Genomic DNA, 25467 nt, shown 5'->3' on the forward strand with positions numbered 1-25467 from the left:
ACAGCCATTTTGCGAGCACGGGGGGGGGGGGGGAGTGAATCAACACTTAGCCCCAAACAAGCTGCCCCCACCCCAAACACACCATGCATTAGTGGACGATTTTATTGTTGCAGTTGAACCATCCTGTCTGTGTTGCTGTGTAGCAGAATTCACCATCTTCGGTCTCCCAGGCTGTTTTTTGCTGTAGAAGCATGTTGTGTGCAGGCAGAGGGCCACCCAAGAGCTTTCAAGGTTTGGGGCCAAATTTATTCTTAGTGCAACTCTGCTAAAGGCAGTGGAGTTAGATCTGGGATGAACTTCGGCTTTTGCCTTCATTTTTAAAGAGGATGGAGGATGTAGTTTTTTCTGTCTTGATTTTTATCTTGGTGTGAAGGAAAGAAGCACATCTAATTTTACATACTTTTCATGGAGCTTCCATGCATCACTACTTATTCCTAGGCAGCCTTATCTATCCCCTCCCCACAAATGTGACCTGATGTCAGAGATGCCTTGTAAATGTTTTTGACACAGACACCAACTTTCCTCCCCTTGCCCTAAGACTGAGTGGAGCCCCTCTATGTTGTTCTTTTTTGCTGTCTCTGTGGCCTTGGAAATGAGCTGTCTTGACCCAGTTTCTCTTTGGAGAGAAATATAATCCCCTCCGCTTCTTATTTACCGTCTTGATGAGGATTTGGGGCAGCATTCTCACCCCAGTGAAGTAGTGTTTAGGGTTAAGGTGGTCCAAGCTGAGGCAGCGTTTCTTTTACCTGCCTTTCCTTGCTCTCTTAACCAGGCATCCTGCAGGGTGAAATGGAGCTGTAATGCCACTCTGTGGCCAGTTGTGAAAGGATGCCTGAGAGCCAAGGTCTGACACAGGGTCTGATTTCACCTCATGCCTGCTTAGATAAATGGTTTCTTTTCCCTCTCCCCTTGCACTGCGCTGTCTTGTACACCGTACCGTTCTGACATCCCTGTTTATGCCTCATTTGCCTCAGAAGGTACAATTTTATTTTGTCTGGGATCAGAATGAATACTCGGGTCAATATGCTGCATGGAGATTTGCCCATAGTGATGCGGGTGTGTGTGAGAATATCTTTTTTCTCTCTTCCTCCTTCCCAGTCTCCCTCCTCCCTCCCCCCCCCCTTCCTGACATCTTTCCAAGTAGAGTCTTGCACTGGCGGGTCGAGCTGTTTGTGAATGTAATTAAATGCACTGAAAGCAGCTTGTTTTCTGCAAAGAGCCACTTAATAAATGCCACTTGTTTGGTGGCTTTCAGGCAACTGAGTGTGTGGCCTTCTCATCGGGGGTGAGCCTTTTATATTGCGTGGGATCATAGTTAAATGATGGATGGATGTGCCCATGGCCAGAGTCAATATTTTTCGTATGATAGGTTGTAAAACCCATTGACTTTCTTCCCTAACTGCATTTACCCATTCATGTAGCTATACCACATAGCATTTGTGACCTCTCCTAAGATAAGCAGAGTTAGACATAGGCAATACATGGATGGGAGACCCCCCCGCCAAAGACAGCCAAGCAGGAAGTGGTGGTGATGGTTCAGCAAATTGCTTTATTGCTGACTCAGGAGGACAAGTGTGATACCCTAGTGTGGTGGTGGGGAAGGGGAGTTGGTGTGTGCCTGAAGGGGTGCCATCTCAGATGTTATGGAAAATAAGGTCCTGACTCAAGTTCTAATTTGAATAATTTTCATCTACCTCCTTAAATTCCTGCTCCTGTTTAAGTGGGTGCAGACTATGTCTTTACTGCCTGGTCCTAAAATTCTTGTATACAGAATGGCAGCTGCATTTTGGGGGTGATATCTATAGGTGTAAAGTTTAAAATTGTCTAAAGCATTTGAAGGTTGCAAGAGGTGCAATATGAATCAATAAATAAATACATAATTCAGAATATTCCATGTTTTGACTGCTGAATTTGGATTAAATATTTTTGGCCAATCTTGTGAATGAAGCCAGCGCTGTCCTCATTTGGGTCACAGCAATGAAACATGTCATTGTCACAGCCTCATTCCTTTTATTCCCACTTTCTCTGCTGTTACTGTACTTGGACTTAGTATTTCAGGATTGATTACTTGTATATAGTGTGGTGATTGGATTAGTGGCCTGGGCTTACCGTTAATTTTGAACTCTGAGCGTGACCCTGAAGAGTGTGTGCAGATCTTAGCTGTTGGTGGGGAAAATGGCTCAACATGTTGTATAGCCCTATTTGTTGAAAATGCTCAAGTTGCTTGTCCTGGTTATGCTTCTGGAAAATGAGCAGTGTGATACCACGGGTTCTGTCAATCCGTGGTTTAGCAGGATGGATGTGCCTGGGAAATGCTTTGCAACTTGACCTTGACTTTGAAAAATCCATGCAAAGACCATTGTGCCAAATTCATCCCTGGCCTTTCTCTACTTGCTTCAGTGGAATCCCCCTGGGGGGATAAACTTGGCCCATTTTGTTCTGTGCTGTCTTGTGGCCATTCCTATTTTCCCACCTACTGTTTTTTCAGTATAGATCTTCGGGGGCTCTTGTGATTTGTATGACTTTGGTGAAAGGTGGCTGGTTGTCAGCCCTGCCTGCAATAGGCTCTGTTAGTGGCATGGCCTGATCCCCAGTGGAGCTGCAGCTATTTACACCAGCTAAAGAGTTAATTTCTATGACTGTCCTGCCCTTTTGGGTGTGTGTGTATAGTTATATTTTTCAGGTCCCATTTCATTTTTTCCCTCTCTGCTGAAGTATGAGCACCTAGGTGTCTTTCTCCGCTCGTGTGCATCCTTGGTTCCCTCCCCATGCCTTTTCCTCCCCTACATAACTCTTCCTTTTAGTATGTGTGTGTTAATAACTTTTGCACTTCAAAATGAACAACAACTAGCTCAGGTGAAACAGAGGCATGAGTTGACATGACAAGGTCAGGCAGTAAGTCAATAGCAGATCTAGGAATAGAACTCAAGTCATATAATTCCCAGATATCTGCTCCTCTCAATGGACGAAGCACCTTCTCTTGGTGTCAGTGCATCTCGTTCTATATACTGATGCTCTGAGAGTAGAGACATGGCCAGGAGAGTGACCTCTAAGGAAGAATCCCTGTTTCCCTGTCTTGGGGTGGATGGGAATTGTCCTTGTGGAATCCAGACTCTGGGGGCCAGACTCTGGCAAGCGCCTTGGCACCAAAGCGAGGAGCTTAATGTATATTTGAACAGGGCTGTTTCTCTGAGGAGTTGAGAGAAGAGTTGGAGGAATTGCTGCCAATTGATCAACGTGCCATAACATTGGGTGTTTGAAGATTTAAAGGGGTGCATTCTCCAGCATAATCCATAGTAAGTTTGGCTGCTTGTGCTTTGGAAATTATGGCCAGGCAATGGCCCCAAGAAAGCGCTCTTTTAAAATTACATTTTTGTGCTGACAGTGCACCAACTTCTTACTAGGTGCTCGCTTGTGCTATCTCTGTATAAGGCTTGTGTATCTTGGCTCCTAAAGGCAGAGCTAGCTCTTGGGGGAGCCTCAGCACAACAACTCTCTCATCCCACAAATATTTACCCCTTAGCATGTCTCCCATGATCTCATCTGAACATTTCCAACTGGGAGTGGAAGTGTGTATGTTGGAGAGAGAGAATTCTAGAGTCCATTAGCCTGGGTAATTTACATGCTTCTTGAGCCTGCGCCTAGGGAAATATATTTCACAGGTAATTTCAAATCTCTTGGCGTGTGGAAGAAGTCATTATTCTAAATAGAAAGGGGTTGATGATGTCATAAGACCCATCAAGAGTGCCACATTAAAAACTGGTTTTGTCTTCTAGGGGAAAAAAAAATAAAAACCCAACAACTCTGGATATTCTCTGCACAAGCTTTTTGGTTGCCTGCAAATAAGAGTTTTTGATTTCATAAATGAATATTGGCATTGAAAACAAAAATGTGAATTACCTTTGGTTCTCCGGTTTCTAGTGTGTGTGTGTGTGTGTGTGTGTGTGTGTGTGAGAGAGAGAGAGAGAGTGTGTTGGTAAGCATGGCAGGTTCCTTGGGGTGTCACTCTCTGTGGGAGCATCCTTCCTTCTGAATTGATTACTGCCTCCTTATGCTGCAAGTAAAGGTATGCCTACTCGTGCTAGATTTAAGCTAGCTAGCATGGATAACAGTAGTGTAGATGTAGCAGCATGGGCTTCAGAGCTGCCCAAGTACAAGCACACTGGATACATTCTCCGGTTGCTAGCTCATGCTGCAACATCTACACTATTGTTATTACCTGTGCTTGCTAGATTAAAGTTAGCAGGGGTATGCCTATACAGGCTACAGTCACACCTTCACTGGCAGTGTAAACGTACCCTTTTGAGGCTTGAGCACAGAACTGGGAGTCTGGAATTCCTGGGTTCTAGTCCTGGTTCTGCCTTTGACTGGCTCTGTGGAAATAGAATCATAGAAGATTTGTGTTGGAAGAGACCCCAGGAGGTCATCTAGTCCAATCCCCTACCCAAAGCAGGACCAACACCACCTAAATCATCCCAGCCAGGGCTTTGTCAAGCTGGGCCTTAAAAACCTCTAAGGATGGAGATTCCACCACTTCCCTAGGTAACCCATTCCAGTGCCTCATCACCCTCCTAGTGAAATAGTGTTTCCTAATATCCAACCTAGACCTTCCCCACTGCAACTTCAGATCATTAGTCCTTGTTCTGTCATCTGCCACCACTGAGAACAACCTAGCTCCATCCTCTCTGGAACCCCCCTTCAGGTAGTTGAAGGCTGCTATCAAATCCCCCCCTCACTCTTCTGCAGACTAAACAAGCCCAGTTCCCTTAGTCTCTCCTCATAAGTCATGTGCCCCAGCCCCCAATCCTTTTCTTTGCCCTCTGCTGGACTCTCCAATTTGTCAACATCTCTTCTGTAGTGGGGGGACCAAAACTGGAGACAGTACTCCAGGTGTTGCATCACCAGTGCCGAATAGAGGAGAATAATCACTTCCCTCGATCTGCTGGCAATGCTCCTACTAATACGGCCCAATATGCCGTTGGCCTTCTTGGCAACAAGGGCGCACTGCTGATTCATATGCAGCTTCTCATCCACTGTGATCCCCATGTCCTTTTCTGTAGATCTGCTGCTTAGCCAGTCGGTCCCCAGCCTGTAGCGGTGCATGGGATTCTTCCTTCCTCAGTGCAGGACTCTGCACTTGTCCTTGTTGAACCTCATCAGATTTTTTTTGGCCCAATCCTCCAATTTGTCTAGGTCACTTTCGACCCTATCCCTACCCTCCAGCATATGTACCTCTCCCCTCCCCCACCCAGTTTAGTGTCCTCTGCAAACTTGCTGAGGATGCAATTCATCCCATCATCCAGATCACTAATAAAGATGTTGAACAAAACCAGCCCCAATACTGAAGCCTATGGCCCCAGGGGTCAGTCCTGGGGCTGGTTTTGTTCACTGACTCCTTGGGTGCTCTGGGGCAGGAGCACCAATGGGGAAAAATTAGTGAGTGCTCTGCACCCACCGGCAGCCAAACTCCCCTCAGCACCTGCCCCGCTCCTTCTCCTCCTCCTCTTCTTGATCTGAGTGCGCCGCGTCCCTGCTCCTCCGCCTACCTCCCAGTGCTTCCCGCCCAGCTGCCGCCGAACAGCTGTTTGGTGGCACTTAGCAAGCTCCGGGAGTGGGGGAGGAGCAGGAAAGGAGCCAAATTTTAAGCATTAGCTGGTCACAGACCCCCAACCTCAAGCACATGGCTCACTCCACAGGGCGACAACACAAATGGATACAATCTAGTTTCCCTTCAGTGGCAACACAAAACCCAGCTTAACTTGTGAGGCCTGGGGAAGACCTATATCAGTGCTACAGCTGGCCTTTTATTTAAAGGAGCCACTCTCCTGTATGTTTTTAGAGCTTAGGCACAGTGAAGCCAACGCAGAGGAAGAAGGGGACAAGGCAGGGAGAAAAGGTAAAGTTGTGTCCGCTTCTCCCAAACACCTTAGCAGCATTAAACAGGTGATGCAACCACAGCCCTGCCTCGATTCTGATCTGCCAGACTCCCTCTGGGGCTGCTTAAGGATTCTGGCTGAGTGACATTTACAAAGGAAGAGCCGTTGGACAACCTTGTCACAGAGCTGTTCAGCATTAACTAGGCCATCCCCATAACACACAGGTGATTATTTTCCTTTTTCCAATCATCCAGGACCTCCCTCGACTTGGGCAAGTTACTTAACCCCTGTGCCTCAGAGTTCCCTCTCTGTAAAAACGGGGAGAATATAATGCCCATATTTTAAAAAAAGGGAAGAAAGAGAACCCGGAGAACTAGGCTGGTCAGCCTCACTTTGGTCCCCGACAAAATCATGGAGCAGTTCCTCAAGGAAACCATTTTGAAGCACTTTGGGGTGAGGAAGGTGGTCAGGAACAGTCAACATGGATTTATCAAGGGCAAGTCATGCCTGACCAACCTGATTGCCTTCTATGATGAGATTACTGGCTCTGTGGATATGTGGAAAGTTGTGGATGAGCTATATCTTGACTTTAGCAAAGCTTCTGTTACCGTCTCTGACAGTATTCTTGCCAGCAGTTAAAGAAGTATGGGCTGGATGAATAGACTATAAGGTGGATAGAAAGCTGGCTAGATTGTTGGGCTCAACGGGTAGCGATCAACGGCTTGATGTCTAGTTGGCAGTTGAATGCCCCAGGCATAGGTGCCAACTTCCCCTCTTTCCCCTGGGTGCTCGACTGCCGACTGCCCCCTGCCCCACCCTTCCCACTGCTGCCCTGCCCCCATTCCAACCCCTTTCCCAAAGTTCCTATCCCAACTCCGCCCCCTCCCTGCACCTATTCTAACTCCTTCCCCAAATGCCAGGCCCCACCTCCTCCCTGCCTCCTCCCCTGAGCGCGTCACGTTCCTGCTTCTCCCCCACTCCTGGAGCTTGCTAAGTGCCTCCAAACAGCTGTTTGGCAGTGGCCGGGCAGGAAGCACTGGGAGGTGGGCGGAGGAGCAGGGACGCGGTGCGCTTGGAGGGGGGGGAGGCGTGGGGCAGGTGCTGAGGGGAGTTTGGCTGCCGGTGTGTACAGAGCACCCACTAATTTTTTCCTGTTGGTGCTCCTGCCCCAGAGCACCCACGGCGTCAGCAAACAAAAGTGGCCCCAGGACTGACCACTGATCAGAACATCGTTAGGAAATAGTCTGGCATCCTTTGTCACCAGTGCCCAGACACAGAGTATCTGAGTTCTTGCCAACTGGCTATGTCGGTCTGATTGCTTTGCTAGTTCTCCAAGCTGTGGAGCATGTGCTTTGGTCCCCAGCTGGGTGCTGGAATCCCATGGGCTGCTTTGTGGAAGCTGGGACTGCTTTCCTTTGGGCAGCTTTGCTTTCCATCTGATATTCCTTTCCTGGAACAAACGAGAACTGCAATGATCTCCTCCACCCCTCCCTGTCTGCCTCCCAAGAGAGCCATGAATTATACACAATAAACAAATAACCCAGTGTGTCTGTCGTTACATCATAAAGTCAGTTAATAATTCATGCTGCTCGCAGAAGCTTTGCTAGACCAGCTCTCGCCTTACACCGGGGGATGGGTTCTCTTCAACCCCTCCATCCTCATCATGGCTGAAAGACATTGTAGCAGCTGAGAGAGTGGTGAAACAGCCGAGATAGTGGCGGCACAGAGGGAGGTATTAATGTAAACCATTGTGCACCTAGCTGATTGCATGGTGATGTGTGGACGTTGTCAGTCACGAGGGCTTGATGGGAATTTGTTGGGTGAACTTCCTTCAGGCAATAAATAGGCTTTATAAAACTGACACCTATTCACTTATTTATTAAAGCAGTATCTTGCAGCTCTTCAGTTCTGTTAGAGGCTTTAAGAGTTTAAGGGCGTGGTTCCAGTTTCACTCTAAAACATTAGAAACCTGGTGTAACTCCAACTTCTGTACAGTTACTCCTGATTTACACTAGTGTAGGTATGATCAAGGATTTTGGAAAGGGGGGGAGAGGAAGAAGCTTTATCTAGCAGTTAGGCAGCTGGACTTGCTGTTTTGGCATTGGCTTAATTTCTCCGTACCTTGGCTGAGGATGACTGCCTTGCACCTCACCTGCATAGATTCATAGGTACTAAGGTCAGAAGGGACCATTATGATCATCTAGTCTGACCTCCTGCACAACGCAGGCCACAGAATGATTCTGCTCTCACTTAAACAGCTGTAACCCAGTGTTGCTACAGCATCAGACTCAGGCTTTGAGAGTCTGTGAGGCTTAGTTCTTTCATGGTTGAAAAGGACTTTGGGATCCTCAGGTGGAAGAGTTCCAAAATAATGTTGCTAAAATTCCAGTGCCCTTCATGTGATGGCTGCATTTTTCCGAATGGTCACGTAATGAAGAAACCCACTCTGAGATGGACAGTGACTGGTTTGGGGAGTCCCATGCTGCAATTTCCCTCCCCTCTGCCTCACTGTCTGCAAAAGAGATTTCTTGTGGTGTGCTTTGCTGTTTGGTTTTTATTACCAGGGCAGTGGGAGTGTGTGTGAGTTGATAAAGGGATACATCAATCTTGCGGGGACCCTTCGCAGTACCATTAAGTATGGTATTTACTACATTTGACCAATTAACTTATCCTCTTTCTATTGGCCAGACATCTACAAACAGCATGTGTCATAATCATACAGCTAAGGGTAGCCTAGAATTCCTCCTTACCTGTAAGGGGTTAAGAAGTTCAAATAACCTGGTTGGCACCTGACCAAAAGGACCAATGGGGAAAGAAGATACTTTCAAACCTGGGGAGGGGGAGGCTTTGTTTGTGCTTTTTGTTGGGTGTTCTCTCTCCTGGGACTGAGAGGGGCCAGGCTGAAATCCATCTCCTCCAACCAATCCTGAACCAGTTGCTAATATTACAAAAATAGTAAGTAAAGCCAGGCAAGGCTTGTTAGATTCTTTTGTTTTAGCTTGTGAATTTTCTGTTTGCTAGAGGGAGGTTTATTCCTGTTTTTTGTAACTTTGAACTAAGCCCAGAGGGAGTTCATCTGTGTTTGTGAATCTTTTGTTACCCTGTAAAGTTATCTTCCATCCTGGTTTTACAGAGGTGATTCTTTTACCTTTTTCTTTAAATAAAATTCTTCTCTTAAGAACCTGATTGATTTTCAGTATCCTAAGACCCGGGGGCGGCGGCGGCGGTTGATCTGTGCTCACTTTGTAACCAATTGGTTAGGATATTATTCTCAGGCCTCCCCAGGAAAGGGGGTGTAAGGGCTTGGGGGGGATATTTTGGGGGAGATAGGGCTCCTAGTGGCCCTCCCTGAATGTTTGTTTAATTACTTGGTGGTGGCAGCATACCGTCCAAGGACAAAAGGGGTTTTAGCCTTGGGGAATTTTTAACCGAAGCTGGTAGAAATAAGCTTAGGGGGTTGTTCATGTGGGTCCCCACGTCTGTACCCAGAGTTCAGAGTGGGGAGGGAACCCTGACAGCATGGTTTTTGCAAACCTTTTTAAATTTATTTACTGAATTATCCTTATGCTCAAATAAATTGGTTAGTCTCTAAGGTGCCACAAGTACTCCTTTTCTTATTACAAAATGTAATCTAGTATTTGCGGCATTTTGTTCACATCATTTGTCCTGGTCTAGGTTGCAGGCCAATAAAGTCACCTCCGCAGATTATCCCTCTGATTTTTATTTACTTATTTATTAATTATTACACCGAGGTCTGGAGGACCCAACTGAGGTCAAGGCCCCTCTGTGCTAGATACTGTACAAACATGCATTAAGAGACTGTCTGCTGCAGTGAGCTGACAAGACTGAGTGGGAGGGGAAAACAAAGGCACAGAGAGGGGAAGTGACATGGCCGAGGTGACACAGCATGTCAGTGGAAGACCTGGGAATCCCAGTCCAGGGTTCTATCTATCCAACCATTCTGTCTTCTTAATAGATCTTTCTTCCATTGGATTTCTGGAATTTCTCTCTCCTTCATCCCCTCCAAGTTGCTTTATTGTGGGGTGATAATGGGTGAGTAACATCTTGGGGGGGGGGGGTGTGGGTGGGGGTGTGTGTGTGAGTGAATTGTCTAGGTATTTTCTCGCCCTTATTCCTGATAAACACCTGTGCACGTACATGAAATTAACAGGGAGTCATGAAAATGACCCTGTAGCAGGTTTGAAAATGACTGGCAGAGTGGCCAGCAATTTCTGTGGCTGTTCTGTTACAAGCCAGTACTCTCCAGAAGTCCTGTTCAACAACAACAAAGGTTGGGTCGTGTGTTTTTTTTTTTTTGGCCGGTAAATATTGGCTTATATAGGGCTTCCCTTTTCAGATATATAAGAAATGAAGAATGCACACGTATGTGATGGTAGTTAGAGAATTAAGCATTTTGAAGAATAAGACAATTAAAAGGGAAAGTTCCTGCACAGCAAAAATTAGACGACACTATAATTAATAACCTTATTAAATAGTGATATTTGGGCATTGAACCAAAACACAGGAATCAGAGTGAAGCATTCTTGGCTGAACACACAGCATTAAGTGTGCACGCTTGTACAGAACGCTTTCTGTATAATCCATTGAGTCCTAGGGGAGCAGCAAGTTTATCCTCTCAGCAAGTTGTTTTCCCCCTTGTCCTTTGACATTCTTGAGACCACTAACAAATGGAATTGACCTGGCTCGGTGGCTTGCTTGTGACTGAGGGCTGCTGTGCAGAAAAGACCAGTGCTAAGGAATGCAGTCTGTTGCATGCAGAAATTGAGGGGGGGCCATTGGGCCAAGGAAGGGGTGTTCCCTGACTCCATGGGAATTCTCATTCCCTTTCCAACGAACACCCCCAGGAATGGTGGTGGTGACAGCAGCTCAGACGTATTAACCAAAGTCTTCCGTGGAGGTATGGGACCTTGAGACGGGGGACTGGTTTGTGTAAAACGGGGAACTTGCCCTGGGCCCAAACCAGGTATGTCCAGAATAGGAGAGCAGTCAGAAAAGAGATCCCCCCCCTTTCTGCAGGAATGTATGTGCAGCTGCAAACTTCTCTGGCTCCCATCTGGCGCAGGTTGGACTGCAGCACGGGATGCGTGTGCTAGTAAATATTTTTGAAGTGCAGGGTTTTTTCTTTTTTTTTTTTTTTTTTTAATTATGCAGATTATGAAATCAATTAACATTTTTAAAGCTTCCTTTGAGGAGAACATGACAAAGGACTTAGTTGCTCTTTTTTAAAAGATTTCTTGATATTCTTTGTTACAAATTGTACAGCAGGTTATAAATTGTGCAGATGGAAGGGGAGGGGAACCACCAAATACACAAAATGACCTTTTGCTTTTTTTGAGTGTCAAGGGAACTTGAATTTACACATTGCGGCCACACATGGTCAAGGGTTTGCTTTTAGCGGGGACTGAGGTAAGCTGCGCAAGATAGTCTTTAAAGGGGGCAGAGGGTGGGACGATGAGCAGCCTCACTATAGCTTCACTAGAGCTGCCTATCTAGCTGCTTGCTCAGTAGTGACCCAAAACTCCTGTCTTTGGGACATCCTCCTCTCCCATATTAATTCTCAAGAGAAGGCTACTTCAGGCTTCTGCAGCTGGAATTAAATTTAGGAAAAGGCTTTAGCGCGTAGGTCGCAAATGGGGCCTTGTGACTGGTAATGCATCTGTGTCAATAGTATCCCAGTAAGTGCAACGGCCTTGCTGTTTGCTTTATATTTTATTTATAAATGCCATTTCACAAGAGTGGTAAGACACTCCGGGCTGAGCATTTCGAGGAATTATTGCTCCTCGAGCCCCGTAACACCACGTGAGGCATGCAATAATGGCCTAGAGATGCAATGACAGTCATGTCTTATTGCTTACAGCTTCCATACCAGAGTTGCTTCAAAGTAAAATCTCTGTGCATAATGACATATCGGTTTCTTTGCCCTTTTCATCCTTACTCTAATCCCTTTTTGTAAAATTTCAAGTGGGACAATCACAGAAACAGGAGATCAGCTGAGATAGAAGAATAGTAATATATTTTTAAATGGTACCTTCTTACCCAGAACATGGCAAGTGGTGAGTGAAGGATGTGAAATTCTAGGATGTGCCTGGCCTTGGACATTCCTGGTCACCAGAATCGCTGGTCCCAAATGTTATAGTGATGACTGCATTTAGAAATCCATAGATATAAACCAGGTCTACACTACAAACTTTTGCTGGTGTAGCAATGTCAGGTAGGACTGTGATTATTTTTCTCTGACCATTCAATACTGACAGAAGCCCTAGTATATTCAGTTATACTGGCAAAAAAGTCATTTTGCTGGTGTAGCCTGTTTTGTTCAGAGAACTGACGTAAACACTCTTCCCCCTCGCCCTCCCCAGTAAGCTGCATCCACGCTAGGAGAGTTTGTTGCTATAACTATACTGGCAAATCTTCTGTAGTGTAAGCCCAGTGGTTCTCAACCTTCCCAGACTAATGTACCCCTTTCAGGAGTCTGATTTGTCTTGCATACCCCCATGTTTCACTTCACTTAAAAACTACTTGCTTACAAAATCAGGCACAAATATATAACTGTCGCAGTATAGTATTACTGAAAAATTGCTGACTTTTTTTCATTTTTACCATATAATTATAAAAATAAATCGTGACCTCCCAGGTTAAGAAACAGTATAAACAAGTCTTTGTCTGTATGAAATTTTAGTTTTTACAGACTTTGCTAGTGCTTTTTATGTAGCCTGTTGAAAAACTAGGCAAACATCTAGATAAGTTGCTGTACCCCCCTCCCCCCCCAACCCCCCTGGGGGGATACACGTCCCACTTGACAACCCACTGGTGCAGGCTAGGCCAGAGATACTTGGGTATGGAGATGCCGGTTGTGGCTCCAGAGGTAAGGCTCAGTTGAGTTTTCCACTTAAAACAAAATTCCAACCTTGTTTTTCTTATGTATGTCCTCCCCAAAATGACAGCACTTATTGTTTGGGCACAGAATGAATTTTCTGTGGATATAAGTAACTTGGTTAGTTAATTTGAGTTAAAATTAATTTAAAAATTAAGAAAATGAGCACCCCGTGTCAGTTTTGTGTGTGTGTATGTCTTGAATGATTTTAACAGAATAATGTAGACGTGTCAAACTTTCCATATAGTTAGAACTGTCTGAAATCTTGTGCCTTGATGGCACTTGGAGACTTTTTTTATTAAGGATTAATGGATACTGGACTAGATGGGCTATAGGTTTCATCTGATATGGCAAATCCAGTGTTCCTAGAGAGAGACGGGATGGACAGATACTGTAGGCAGCTGGAATTCAGTGAAAGATACCAGCTGTGTAAACTCCTTGGAGGGCTTCTAGAACTTGTGACCCTCCACCTTTAAAACAGCTGTCCAGGTGGCTTTGCTGTCTGCTCTCTGCTTCTCAGAGAAAATGTATCTGCTGCTTTCTTGCCCATCTGCTCCCCTGCCTGCCTTCTCCTCCTCCTACCAAGCTCCTGAGGGCAAAAATCACAGCGGCACCTGCTTTAGAACATTAGACCAGTTTAATCATAGATGGGGTTTTCAGCATGATTAATTCTGTAAGCTTGGATTGCGCAGTTATACCAGCCTTCTGTTGGCAGCCTCCTGTGTAACGTTAACAATTGGCAAGAGCGCCACCTGCGTGAATAATATGGGTATCTGCTGGACCAGATTCCTGTCCTCCTTAGGTGCCTCCACTCCAGGTGTTTACAAGTGGTGCTTCTGCTCTAAAAGAGAAGCTGTGTGTGTCGGGGCAGGGGGGTTCCCTCAGTGGAATTTGTGCCTAATGGAAATACATACTGGCCCAAGGCTGACCATCATTAGATTGTAAAATACAGTACTACAATCCTCTCATAAGTTGGGTTTCCCCATCTCTTGTCCTTGCGGAGAAGCTAGTTTGGTTCAGTGGCAGCAGGGCTGTAGCGTGTGTGCATAAAGCCCTGATCTGGGGGAATTTTCCTGGATTTAAAATGAGCCAAGGCTGATAGCTCTATTGCTTTCTGCCCTCTCCACTGCATGATCCTACTTGCTGTGAGGCTGGCTTCCTGCTTTCCACAACTGGCCTCAGTTTCATCTACTCGTCTTTGGCTCCTTTTTCCGATGCAGCACTTAGAGATAAAAGGTGCCATGGGAATAGCACTGAAAATAATAATAATTGGGATGTAGACAAGCCAGCAGCACTTTTCCAGGCCAGGTGGGAGATTTAACATTTACATGGCCAGGAATTAAAGAAGTCAGGGAAGTTTGTTAAAAGCGGAAGAGGATTAAAAGATGTGGATTTGAGGAGGGTTTTTTGTTGTTACAACTAAAAATAAATTTTTTTTTTGAAGTGGAGGAGGGAGTATGGAGTGTGCTGTGGGCAGATGCAGGCTTGACAGCAGTGGGAACTCTTGCCGTAAAGTGATCTGTACATAGGAGTGACACTGTGTAGTCCATGCTGCAGCTTCCCATCCCATTCTGGTCAAGTAACCCAAGAGGCAGCTTTGCCAATAACATCTCCTCAGACCTGGCAGCACCACTTCTTATGGGAGTGAGAAATATTGGGGCTGCTTATTAGTTGAGCCCTGGGATTCTCCTGATCCAATATTAGGCTCCCAAGTGTGTCAAATGTTGTCTTGTGGCCTTGCAGTCATATAAATTTAACGTTGGGAAAGCCCTGTTATAGCCTCTTGTCCATTCCCTAGCTGGGACAGGACATAGTCCCTGGCTGGAGGACATTGCTGATCCTGAACTGGTTCTATGGGTGCTCTTGCCAAACAGCCCTGCAGGAGTGATAAGCTGTTCTCCATAGCAAAAGCCAAGCACTGAACCACCCAGGCCTTGAATAGTCCCTTTGGGATTGCACGATTATCTGTCTCTCGTGCTTAGTAAAAGGGCAAAAAGAGGCACTTCGCAATTTCTGTTTTGCCTACCTACCCCTTCCCCTTTCCTCTGTGTGTAAACTTAAAAGTCCTGAAGCTCCAGCCTTAACTCTAAGGGCAGATGTTCTTGGTATTCTGCCCACATCTGACACTGCAGAAACAGAGTGCAGTAAACTTAGCTGTGGGCACCGATTTCCTCCCTCCCCCTTCAGTTATCCTGCTGATCTACTAAGCGTCAGGGCTCTGACTCTCTCTCTCCCTCCCCCTCTTGCAGGATGCAGTACTGGGCCAGGAGGCTGGAGCAGGAGATTGATGGAGTGATGAGACTATTTGGTGGTGTCCAGCAGCTCAGAGGGGTAAGCCTTTCTCTCTTGCCCTCTGTTTCCTTCCTTGTGGCGCTGAGCAGCTCTCCTATTCTAGAGAAGCTGCCTGTGTGAACACTTGTAATAAGTCACCATCTTTCTGCGCGCAGGGTTACAGCTGCCTGTGCCTCTGGTTGATAGTCAATTTGATGCATTTATCAAGTGTGCATGTGTGTTTTGTATCCATCTACGTGGGTTTCTATATGGTTGCACATGACTGTTATCTCAGCACCTCGTTGTGTTCTTTCCCTGTACTGCACAGCATACACACACTAAATCCAGCTGTTTGTGCTGCCAAGGAGAGACAGTGCTCTTATTTGCCTTGTAAGTTGAAATTGTCACTCTTAAAACAGGCTGCATTCAGAGAATAATCTGAGTGGTTGGTTTGCACCTAAATACCATAATGAAACATGGTGATTTTTAGTTGGCAAATAACAATCTGCTTCTCCGCACACAGGTGTTTACAAATAAAATACCATTGTAGAGGCCCCTGTTTCCTCACCCCTCTGTTTCTCGTTGTCGAGCTAAGCTGAGAAGCCAGGGACTGAATGGTCTGTAGCAGCAGAACTCCCTCCTCGTTCCTGGAAGTGATCCCTCCAAGTCCGAGCTGGGGTAGTGAAAGGGAAGCCTGCCCTATTTCCACAGTGCCGGTACAGCATGGGGGGGGGGTGGACTTCAGCCTCCAGTGCCTTCTCTCCCTCCTTTTTCTAACACTTCCAACATCACTTTATTAGTTATTTTAAATGGAATAATCTGAATTAAATATTGAAACACTGGAAGTCTAAGGATCCTAAAGACATCAGGTTTTAAAATCATGCTGTTAGTTAAATTGGGACAGCTTTGCATATAGACAAGCTCTTGGATCAGAACTGGGCTCTTGGTGTTGAGCTCCCAGCACATCCTATATAGGGTTAGACATCTATATGGTTGATTGCATGTGTGTGGAGACACAATGGACAACATGCTCTTCAGAAGAACACCTGGGAAGGACCACTGCTTAGTTCCACATCTGTGACCGCACATTCATATAATTTTAGTCTCCTTTTGCTTTTCGCTCCCATGCATGTTAAATAGGTGCATCGGAATCCAAAATGAAATAGTCTTCTGTCTAATACAAACATTAAGTTGCGTTCTGCTTTATCAGCCCTTGTTTCCCATTGACCAGTCAGTAAATTGCAGGTAAGAGTAATCACTTCCTTCGGTTTAATTATTCTTGTGGCATAGGGTTCCCCAAGCTGTAATTGAATAGCACAGGATCAGTTGAAATCAGACAGGTTTAAAGTCCACAGGACTAATAACTTTGGTATCTAGTGAAGTAGAAAGAGCAATTTGTACATTGTTCCTATATCTGGTGACTGTACAAGCAAGCGGTGGGCTACTGACAACTTTTAACATCACCCGACTGAATGTCTTGTTGTAATCGTAAAAGAATAGCCAAGGTTATCTATGGATCAACAAATGGGGGACCTGGTATGGTGCTTGAGGGTTGATTTCATAAGCAGAATTTAAAATGAATGACACTTACTTTAGAGGGCAGATCCCTAGCTGGTGCAAATCAGCAGAGCTTCATTGAATTCAAACCTAGCTGCCTTTCATCCCAAAGAGCTTTACAAACTGTACACACATACAGCACTGTTGTCCAGTCAGTCTGGGATGCAGTGTGGCGGCTGTTTAACAGCACAGAGCAGTTTAGGACAAGAAGTGAAAAGGGAGTACTGTATCCATTTGGGGATATTTAGGGAGCAGGAGCACATCATTGTTTAAAGTTAGGGACTGACTAATGCTCCCTCTGTTGCAAAAAGTGCCATCTGGACAGGCCCTTGGGTTTGTATCTCATCTGAAAGACACCACCTCCAGCAAAACACCACTCTAAACATGACAAAGGCACTTTGGTTTGGGACTGACTCAGGCCTGGTCTATACTACGGGGTTAGGTCGAATTTAGCCATGTTAGGTCAGTTTTTAAAATGAATGCGTCCGCACAACCAACCCCATTCCGTTGACTTAAAGGGCTCTTACAATCGACTTCTGTACCCCTCCCTGGCGAGGGGAGTAGCGCTAAAATCGACCTTGCTGGGTCAAATTTGGGGTAATGTGGACGTAAATCAACGGTATTGACCTCCGTGAGCTATCCCAGAGTGCTCCGTTGTGACTGCTCTGGACAGCACTTTGAACTCCGATGCACTAGCCGGGTACACAGAAAAAGCCGCGGGAACTTTTGAATTTCATTTCCTGTTTGGTCAGCGTGGCGAACTCAGCAGCACAGGTGACCATGCAGTTCCCCCAGAATAGCAAACGAGCTCCAGCATGGACCAAAAGGGAGACACTGGATCTGATTGCTTTATGGGGAGATGCATCTGTGCAGGCAGAACTCTGATCAAAAAGAAGAAATGCAAATATATTTGCCAAAATCTCCCAGGGCATGTTGGAGAGAGGCTACAACAGGGACACACAGCAGTGCTGCATGAAAGTTAAAGAGCTGAGGCAAGCCTACCAAAAGACAAAGGAGGCAAACGGTCACTCAGGGTCAGAGCCCCATACATGCCGCTTCTATGATCAGCTGCATGCCATTCTAGGAGGGGACCCTACCACTACCCCACCGCTGTCTGTGGACACCTGCAAGGGTGGGGAGTCTCACATAACGGAGGAAGATTTTGTGGATGAGGAGGAGGAGAATGCGCAGCAGGCAGACGGTGAATCCGTTCTCCCCGGCAGCCAGGACCTTTTCATCACCCTGGAGCCAATACCCTCCGAAGGCGGGATCCCCGACCTTGAAGCTGGACAAGGCACCTCTGGTGAGTGCACATATGTAACTACAGTACAGGGTTTAAAAGCAACAGTGTTTTTAATGTTTGATTTGCCCTGAAGAATTGAGTTGCATTCGCAGCCAGTACAGCTACTGGAAAAATCTGTTCACATGTCTGGGGATGGAGCAGGAATCCTCCAGGGATATGAAGCTCTCCTGGAGGTACTCTGAAAGTATTATGGAATCATTGCAGCACAAAGCATGGCAGTGAATGGTCCTGGGTTTTGGTCACATTCAAGCAACATTCGGTGTATATCTTTCTGTGTTATCCTCAGGAGAGAGAGATCATTCATGGTCACCTGGTTGAAATAGGGAACAGTAAAAGGACCCCATTCATGCTGGGCTGTTCGTGCTTGGCTAAAAGGGATCATCCTGGAGAATAGCCACGGGGTGGGATAGGGGGAGGTGTGTGCTGCATATCCACCCGAAAACCGCAGCTCCTCCTTTTTAAATGTGAAACCCAACCCATTGCTTGTTATGGGAAAGGATGGTGCTGCAGTTTGAAACCATTCCCACATGTTACGTGTAAGAAGCCAACCCTGCTTACCCTTTGCCTTACCAAGGCTGCATGGAAACTGAATTCTGTTGCCTAGCCCTGTGTGATGTGTCACCATACCGGCAGGTGCTCAATATAAAAGACAAAATGCGACCTTGTACCTAAAGCACATGTGCTGTCTACTGTGAATTGCTTGATTCACTGTGAAAGAGTCTCCCTTTTGTTCTCAGAAATGTATCATCTTAAATTTTACTCTCCCTTTTTATCTCCCCCCAGGTGCAAATGTTTCTAGGCTCCCCCTATCATCTCCGTCCCTGAGGCTATCGCAGATTAGAAGGTGAAAAAAATGCACTCGCGATGACATGTTTTCTGAGCTCATGCAGTCCTCCTGCACTGATAGGGCACAGCTGAATGCATGGAGGCATTCAGTGCTAAAGGCTAGGAAAGCATTAAGTGAGCGTGAAGAGCAGAGGCAGGAGGCGATGCTAAGGCTAATGGGGGAGCAAATAGACATGATGAAGCATCTGGTGCAGCTGCAGGAAAGCCAACAAGAGCACAGACCCCCACTGCATCCATTGTAAACCACCTGACCTCCTCCCCAAGTTCCATATTCTCCTCACCCAGATGCCCAAGAACGCGGTGGGGGGAAGGCTCCGGGCACCGAGCCACTCCACTCCAGAGGATGGCCCAAGCAACATAAGGCTGTCATTCAAACAGTTTGCTTATTATAGCCACACTACAAATCAATTTGGCCTTGTCCTTCCCTCCTCCCCCTTCGCCCTACCCCACCGGGGCTACCTTGTCAGTTATCTCCCTTTTTAAAAAAAAAATAATAAAGAAAGAATGCATGGTTTCAAAACAATAGTTACTTTATTTAGAAGGGGGCAGGGTGGTTGGTTTACAGGGAATTAAAATCAACAAAGGGGAAGGGTTTGCATCAAGGACAAATACACACAACTGTCACACCGAAGCCTGGCCAGTCATGAAACTGTTTTTCAAAGCCTCTCTGATGCGCAGCGTGCCTTGCTGTGTGCTTCTAATCACCCTGGTGTCTGGCTGCTCAAAATCAGACACCAGGCAATTTGCCTCAACCTCCCACCCAGCCATAAACATCTCCCCCTTACTCTCACAGATATTATGGAGGACACAGCAAGAAGCAACAACAATGGGGAATGTTGGTTGTGCTGAGGTCTGACCTAGTCAGCAAACAGCGCCAGCCAGCTTTTAAATGTCCAAAGTCACATTTTACCACCGTTCTGCACTTGCTCAGCCTATAGTTAAACTGCTCCTTACTACTGTCCAGGCTGCCTGTGTACGGCTTCATGAGCCATGGCATTAAGGGGTAGGCTGGGTCTCCAAGGATAACTATTGGCATTTCAACATCCCCAATGGTAATTTTGTGGTCTGGGAAGTAAGTCTCTTCTTGCAGCTGCTGGAACAGCCCGGAGTTCCTAAAGATGCGAGCATCATGCACCTTTCCTGGCCATCCCATGTTGATGTCAGTGAAACAACCCTTATGATCCACCAGTGCTTGCAGCACCATTGAGAGGTACCCCTTACGGTTTATGTACTAGTGGGCAAGGTGTTCCGGTGCCAAGATAGGGATATGCGTTCCATCTATTGCCCCACCACAGTTAGGGAGACCCATTGCAGCAGAGCCATCCACTATGACCTGCACATTTCCCAGAGTCACTACCCTTGATAACAGAACATCAGTGATTGCATTGGCTACTTGGATCACAGCAGCCCCCACAGTAGATTTGCCCACTCCAAATTGATTCCCGACAAGCAAGCTTCTGCAGAGCTATCGCCACTCGCTTCTCAACTGTCAGGGCAGCTCTCATCTTAGTATTCCTGCGCTTCAGGATGGGGGAAAGCAACTCACTGAGTTCCAGGAAAGTGGCCTTACGCGTGGAAAAGTTTTGCAGCCACTGTGAATCATCCCATACCCGCAACACTATGCGGTCCCACCAGTCTGTGCTTGTTTGCCGGAATCGGTGTTCCACTGTATCAACCAGCCCCACTGCCACCGTGATGTCCCAATTGCCACAGCCCGTGCTTTCAGGAACATCTGTGTCCATGTCCTCTTCAAAATCCTTCTCGTGCTGGTGTCTCTTAGCCCGGTCCTGCCTATATTCCAGGATAATGCGCGAGGTGTTTACAATGTTCACAACAGCAGCGGTGAGCTGAGCGGGCTCCATGCTTGCTGTGGTATGGCATCTGCAGGAGAGCAGAGTTGCAGCGGAAGCAGTGAATGATGATGGATGCCACGGGAATAGATATTGATACAGAACGACGAGAGGACCTGCGAGGTGGATTCATGGCACCAGGAGAGCCGGATTGCAGCAGAAGTGGTGGATGACAACACCATGGAGAAATTTTGCTATTGAGACTGAGCTCATTTACAAGACCAGGAGAGCATAGTTGCAGCGGAAGCGGTGGATGATGATGGTTAGCAGTCGTACTGCACCATCTGCTGACGGCAGCACCCAGGACACAACAGCAGTGGTGATGGTGAGCTGAGCGGGCTCCATGCTTGCCGTGGTATGGCGTCTGCACGGAAAAAAGGCATGGAATGGTTGTCTGCCGTTGCTTTCACAGAAGGAGGGGCAACTGACAACATGTACACAAAACCGCCCGTGACAACGTTTTTGCCCCATCAGGCACTGGGAGCTTAACCCAGGGTGGTGGAGACTGCAGGAACTGTGGGATAGCTACCCACAGTGCACCGCTCTGTAAGTTGATGCTAGCCACGGTAGTGAGGATGCACTCCACCGGCTTAATGCGCTTAGTGTGGACATACTCAATCGACTGTATAAAATCGATCTGTAAAAATTGACATCTGTAAAATTGACCTAATTTCATAGTGTAGACATACCCTCAGACAACAAGAGCACCAGCTGAATTACCATGAGTGGAGGGGAGAATGGAATAAAATTTTGTGAGAAGCTATGGGAACTGAAGCTTGCATCTAAATGGAAATGGGGCTTCTAAAAAAGGATTATGAAGCAGATGTCATTCCTTGTGAGACAGGTAGGGGGAAGAACGATAGAATGAGTACTGCTTTCAGTATTAGAGATGAGTTATGCTGTCTTCTGAGTGTGGGAAATCTGTAAATCAAAAGCAGAAAGAGATAAAACGTGGGGTTGGAGGTATTGGGGCTATTTCTGAGTCAGGACCCAGATTTGGATCTGATTGTTGTAGCTGTACAATGGGCTGTACCAAACAGGTGTTTGTCTAACCTGCTCTTAAAAACCTCCAATGGCAGCGGTTCCACAACTTCCCTGGGCAATTTATTTCAGTGCTTAACCACCCTGACAGGAAGTTTTTCCTAATGTCCAACCTAAACCTCCCTTGCTGCAATTTAAAGCCCATTGCTTCTTGTCCTGTCCTGAACAATTTTTCTCCCTCTTTCTTGTAACAAGCTTTTATGTATTGAAAACTATTATGTCCCCTCTGTCTTCTCTTCTCCAGACTACACAAGCCCAATTTTTTCAGTCTGTCCTCAGAAGTCATGTTTTCTAGACCTTTCATTATTTTTGTTCTCCTCTGGGCTTTCCCCAATTTGTCAACATATTTCCTAAAATATTGTGCCCAGAACTGGACACAATACTCCAGTTGAGGCTGTATCTGCGCGGAATAGAGCAGAAGAATTACTACTTGACTTGTTTACAACACTCCTGCTAATACATCCCAGAATGATGTTCATTTTTTTGTTTGTTGTTTTGTTTTGGTTTTTTTGCAACAGCGTTACACATCATATTTAGCATGCTATGACCCCCAGATCCCTTTACACAAAACTCCTTTCTAGGCAGTCATTTCCCATTTTGTATGTGTGCAGCTGATTGTTCCTTTCTAAGTGGAGTACTTTGCATTTTGTCCTAATTGAATTTCATCCTATTTTGTTCAGATTAATTCCCCAGTTTGTCCAGTTCGTTCTGAATTTTAGTTCTATCTTCCAAAGCACTTGCATCCCCTCCCAGCTTGGTATTGTCCGCAGGCTTTATAAATGTATTCTATCTCATTATCTAAATCACTGATGAAGATATTGAACAGAATTGGGCCCAGAACTGATCCCTGCGGGACCCCACTTGATATGCCCTTCCAGTTTGACTGTGAACCACAGGTAACTACTCTCTGGGAATGGTTTTTCAACCAGTTATGCACCCACTTTATAATAGCTCCATCTCAGTTGTATTTCCCTAGTTTGTTTATGAGATGGTCATGTGAGACAGTATCAAAAGCCTTACTAAAGTCAAGATATACCACATCTGCCGCTTCTCCTCCATCCACAAGGCTTGTTACCCTGTCACAGAAAGCTATTCGGTTTATTTGACACAATTTGTTCTTGACAAATCCATGCTCACTGTTGTTTATCACCTTATCTGCTAGGTGTTTGCAGATTATTTGCTCCATTATCCTTCTCCATCTCTTTCCTCAATACACACCTCTTACCATGGCACTTGCAGAACCTGGAATGGGTAGGTTAAGGGACTGTGGCGTATGCATTTTATGCACATTTATATCTGAATACAACTAGCGCACCTGCTGATTGTTCCCCTCTCCCCCAGACTTTGTGTCTTGTTTTTCATTGCAGGGGATCAGGATCTAACCGTGAACGTGCTTGCGGGTTTTAGCTCTGTGTGTATATGTTCTAGCTCTGTCTGCATTTCTCAAATTAGATTACAGACTCATGGAGCCAGGGACTCTTTCTTTGTAAATGTCTGTACAGTACCTAGCACAACAGGAGCCCTGAATGGGACCTCAAATATTATGTGGATCTAAATTTAGTGATTAATGCCCCTGGCTCCTCATGGGGCATAGGCGAAAACTGCAGTTCAGGCAGAAGCTTCAGTCCAGATCAGTGAACCCCCTGCCAGTATACATTCTGGGTCCTGCTGACATCTCTCACAGGTTTATGGAGAGAGCAAGTGCTGGGGAAGGTGCTGCTCCAGAAATGGATCTTCAATCCAGGCCTGACTATACCCGGTAAATAACAATAATAGAAATTCCCTCCTCAGCTTTGTCAGGTTATTTATTTATATTTTCTTGGTTGCTGTGAAAGGATGTGGGACTGAAACCTCATAACTGTTGTGGCATATGAGGCATGAACTTTATTGTCAGAAAGCTGGTCTCTGGGAACATAATGGTGCTGAATATTTTATTCTGCCCACCCAGGAATGACTTTTTTTTATTTTAACTCTTAAGTCATTTCCTGGAGTTGGCATACTAAATGTCAGATGCCCTGCTTCCTCCTCTTCTGAAGCCTGAAGGTATAGTCATCTTGCACACCCCTCTGATGGACGTTTTTTGAGCTTGCACCACTTCAGATGCATCTTTGTTTTTGTAAATTGTTTTTTCTTTGCAGTCATAAAAGAGCGAGAGAGTCCTGGGGTGCAGTGGGGTGGCATGTCAAAGTGCTTGCTTTTCAGCTCAGAGATATAGGTTCCGCATTCCCCTAAGGCCCTGATCTTGCATGGGACTATATGTGCTTAAGTGTTTTCAGGGTTGGAGCTTTAGATGTGGACTCACCTGCTTAATCCAGTGGCCGGAGATACTAATGATTAAACCCTCATTGACGTCAGTGGTGCAGGATCAGGCTCTGTATTGGTTTGTCCCAGATGAGACTTCAGCGACACAACCTGTGATTCTAGGGGGTTTGGTGTGGTTTGTTCCCTCCCATCCATAGCCATGGTCTTGGTCAACCAAGCCAGCTCCTCCATGAATCCTTACAAATTTGACTCTGTCCAGTGTAGTGGAGTGTGGGGTTTTTCAAGTATTCATTCGATATAATTAACCAGTTTAAAATACACTTTTTCCTGTTTAAAATAAGGTATATTTTGTTTAGAAACACAACTTTAGAATATTTCCCCATGGTCACAGCAGCCCTCTCAGCATTTTTTGCAGGACAGGTAATGTAAGCCTGACATTGTGTGCTGCCGCTTTCCTAAAATTCTAACTCTCTTCTTGTGTTTTTAGTGTGGTCATAAACTACCAGCTTTAGTCAGAAAGTGACAGTGAATTTGCGATTTCCTTTTGTAGTCTGTCTTCACATCACAAAAAGCACCACAGAGTTTGGTGCTATGCTCAAGGGACCCAGGACTGGAATAGCAGCGGGTGCTGCAGACAGGATTGCGGTGCATTGGCGGAAGTGTGCATGTGTGTTTGGGTCTGAGGGAGCGCAGGACTTCAGTAGCAGCGAGGCTGTGGGTTGAGATTGAGGGACATTGGTGGAACCGCGTAGGGGGTGGGGCTGAAGATTAGTTGCATTGGCAGAGCTGTGGGGGAGGACTAGAATCACAGAGGGGCTGTGGCTCGGGATCGAGGGGCATTGGCCTGTGTGTGAGTAGGACTTGAACCATGCTGTCTGCTGGTAGTCAGGGTTGATTGAGGTACCTCGGCAAATCTCTGTCTGTCACTATGGTACATTACATAGAGCTTACTTGCACCATGCTTCACTTGTAGTGCTATTAGTACCCTGGGTTCACAATAAGTCATTCATAAATTTAAATGTAAAAGGCAGAGGAACTCGTATCACAGACTTGAGGTAGGCACAGTGCCTGCAGGTGCTGTGTAAGCTCCCTCTTGCCAATGCAACTCTGTCCTCACCTGCGGTGCTCTCCTGCAATTCCTGTCATGGGACGTTCTCACAACTCTGGTAATACACCTCAATATTGGCCTGCATTACAGTCTTGCATTTGCGCTGCCTGGTCTCGTGAGCAGCTGCAAATTGTGCAGTGTTTTTATTTCTTGTGATACAGATGAGACTGCTAAGCTCTTCTCAATTGTTAACTAAACTGCATGTGAACCCAGGTCTCTGAATATGAAAGGCTGGTGCCTCAAACCGTAGTGTCACCTGCCACTTTTACCTCCTCCCAGCACCTTCACCCTCAGACTGACAGCATTGATCCTCCGCTTCAGTCCTCACAGCTGGGTGAGGAAACACCCAGCTGTAGAGTTGCAACTGATGGGATCCCTTGGCTTGTCTGCTGCCATGGGGCATGCCACAGGGACAGGCACAAAGGCTGACTCCAGCTATGTTGTGCTCTGAAGATCTT

General features: G+C 46.1%; 1 protein-coding gene across 3 annotated transcripts in view; it reads left to right on the forward strand.

Annotated features, from left to right (window-relative positions):
• Positions 1 to 25467, forward strand: part of CACNA2D2 (calcium voltage-gated channel auxiliary subunit alpha2delta 2) — a 598918-nt gene that overhangs the window by 22099 nt on the left and 551352 nt on the right. For all 3 annotated transcript variants that reach the window (XM_084635197.1, XM_084635195.1, XM_084635196.1), the window contains exon 2: positions 15021 to 15102. In XM_084635197.1, coding sequence (XP_084491323.1) covers positions 15022 to 15102 — 81 coding nt within the window. In that variant the 5' untranslated portion in view covers position 15021. The remainder of the gene's footprint in view (positions 1 to 15020; positions 15103 to 25467) is intronic.

The sequence above is a fragment of the Lepidochelys olivacea genome, assembly GCF_965140295.1.
Source record: "Lepidochelys olivacea isolate rLepOli2 genome assembly, chromosome: 7".
Lineage (NCBI taxonomy): Eukaryota > Metazoa > Chordata > Testudines > Cheloniidae > Lepidochelys > Lepidochelys olivacea.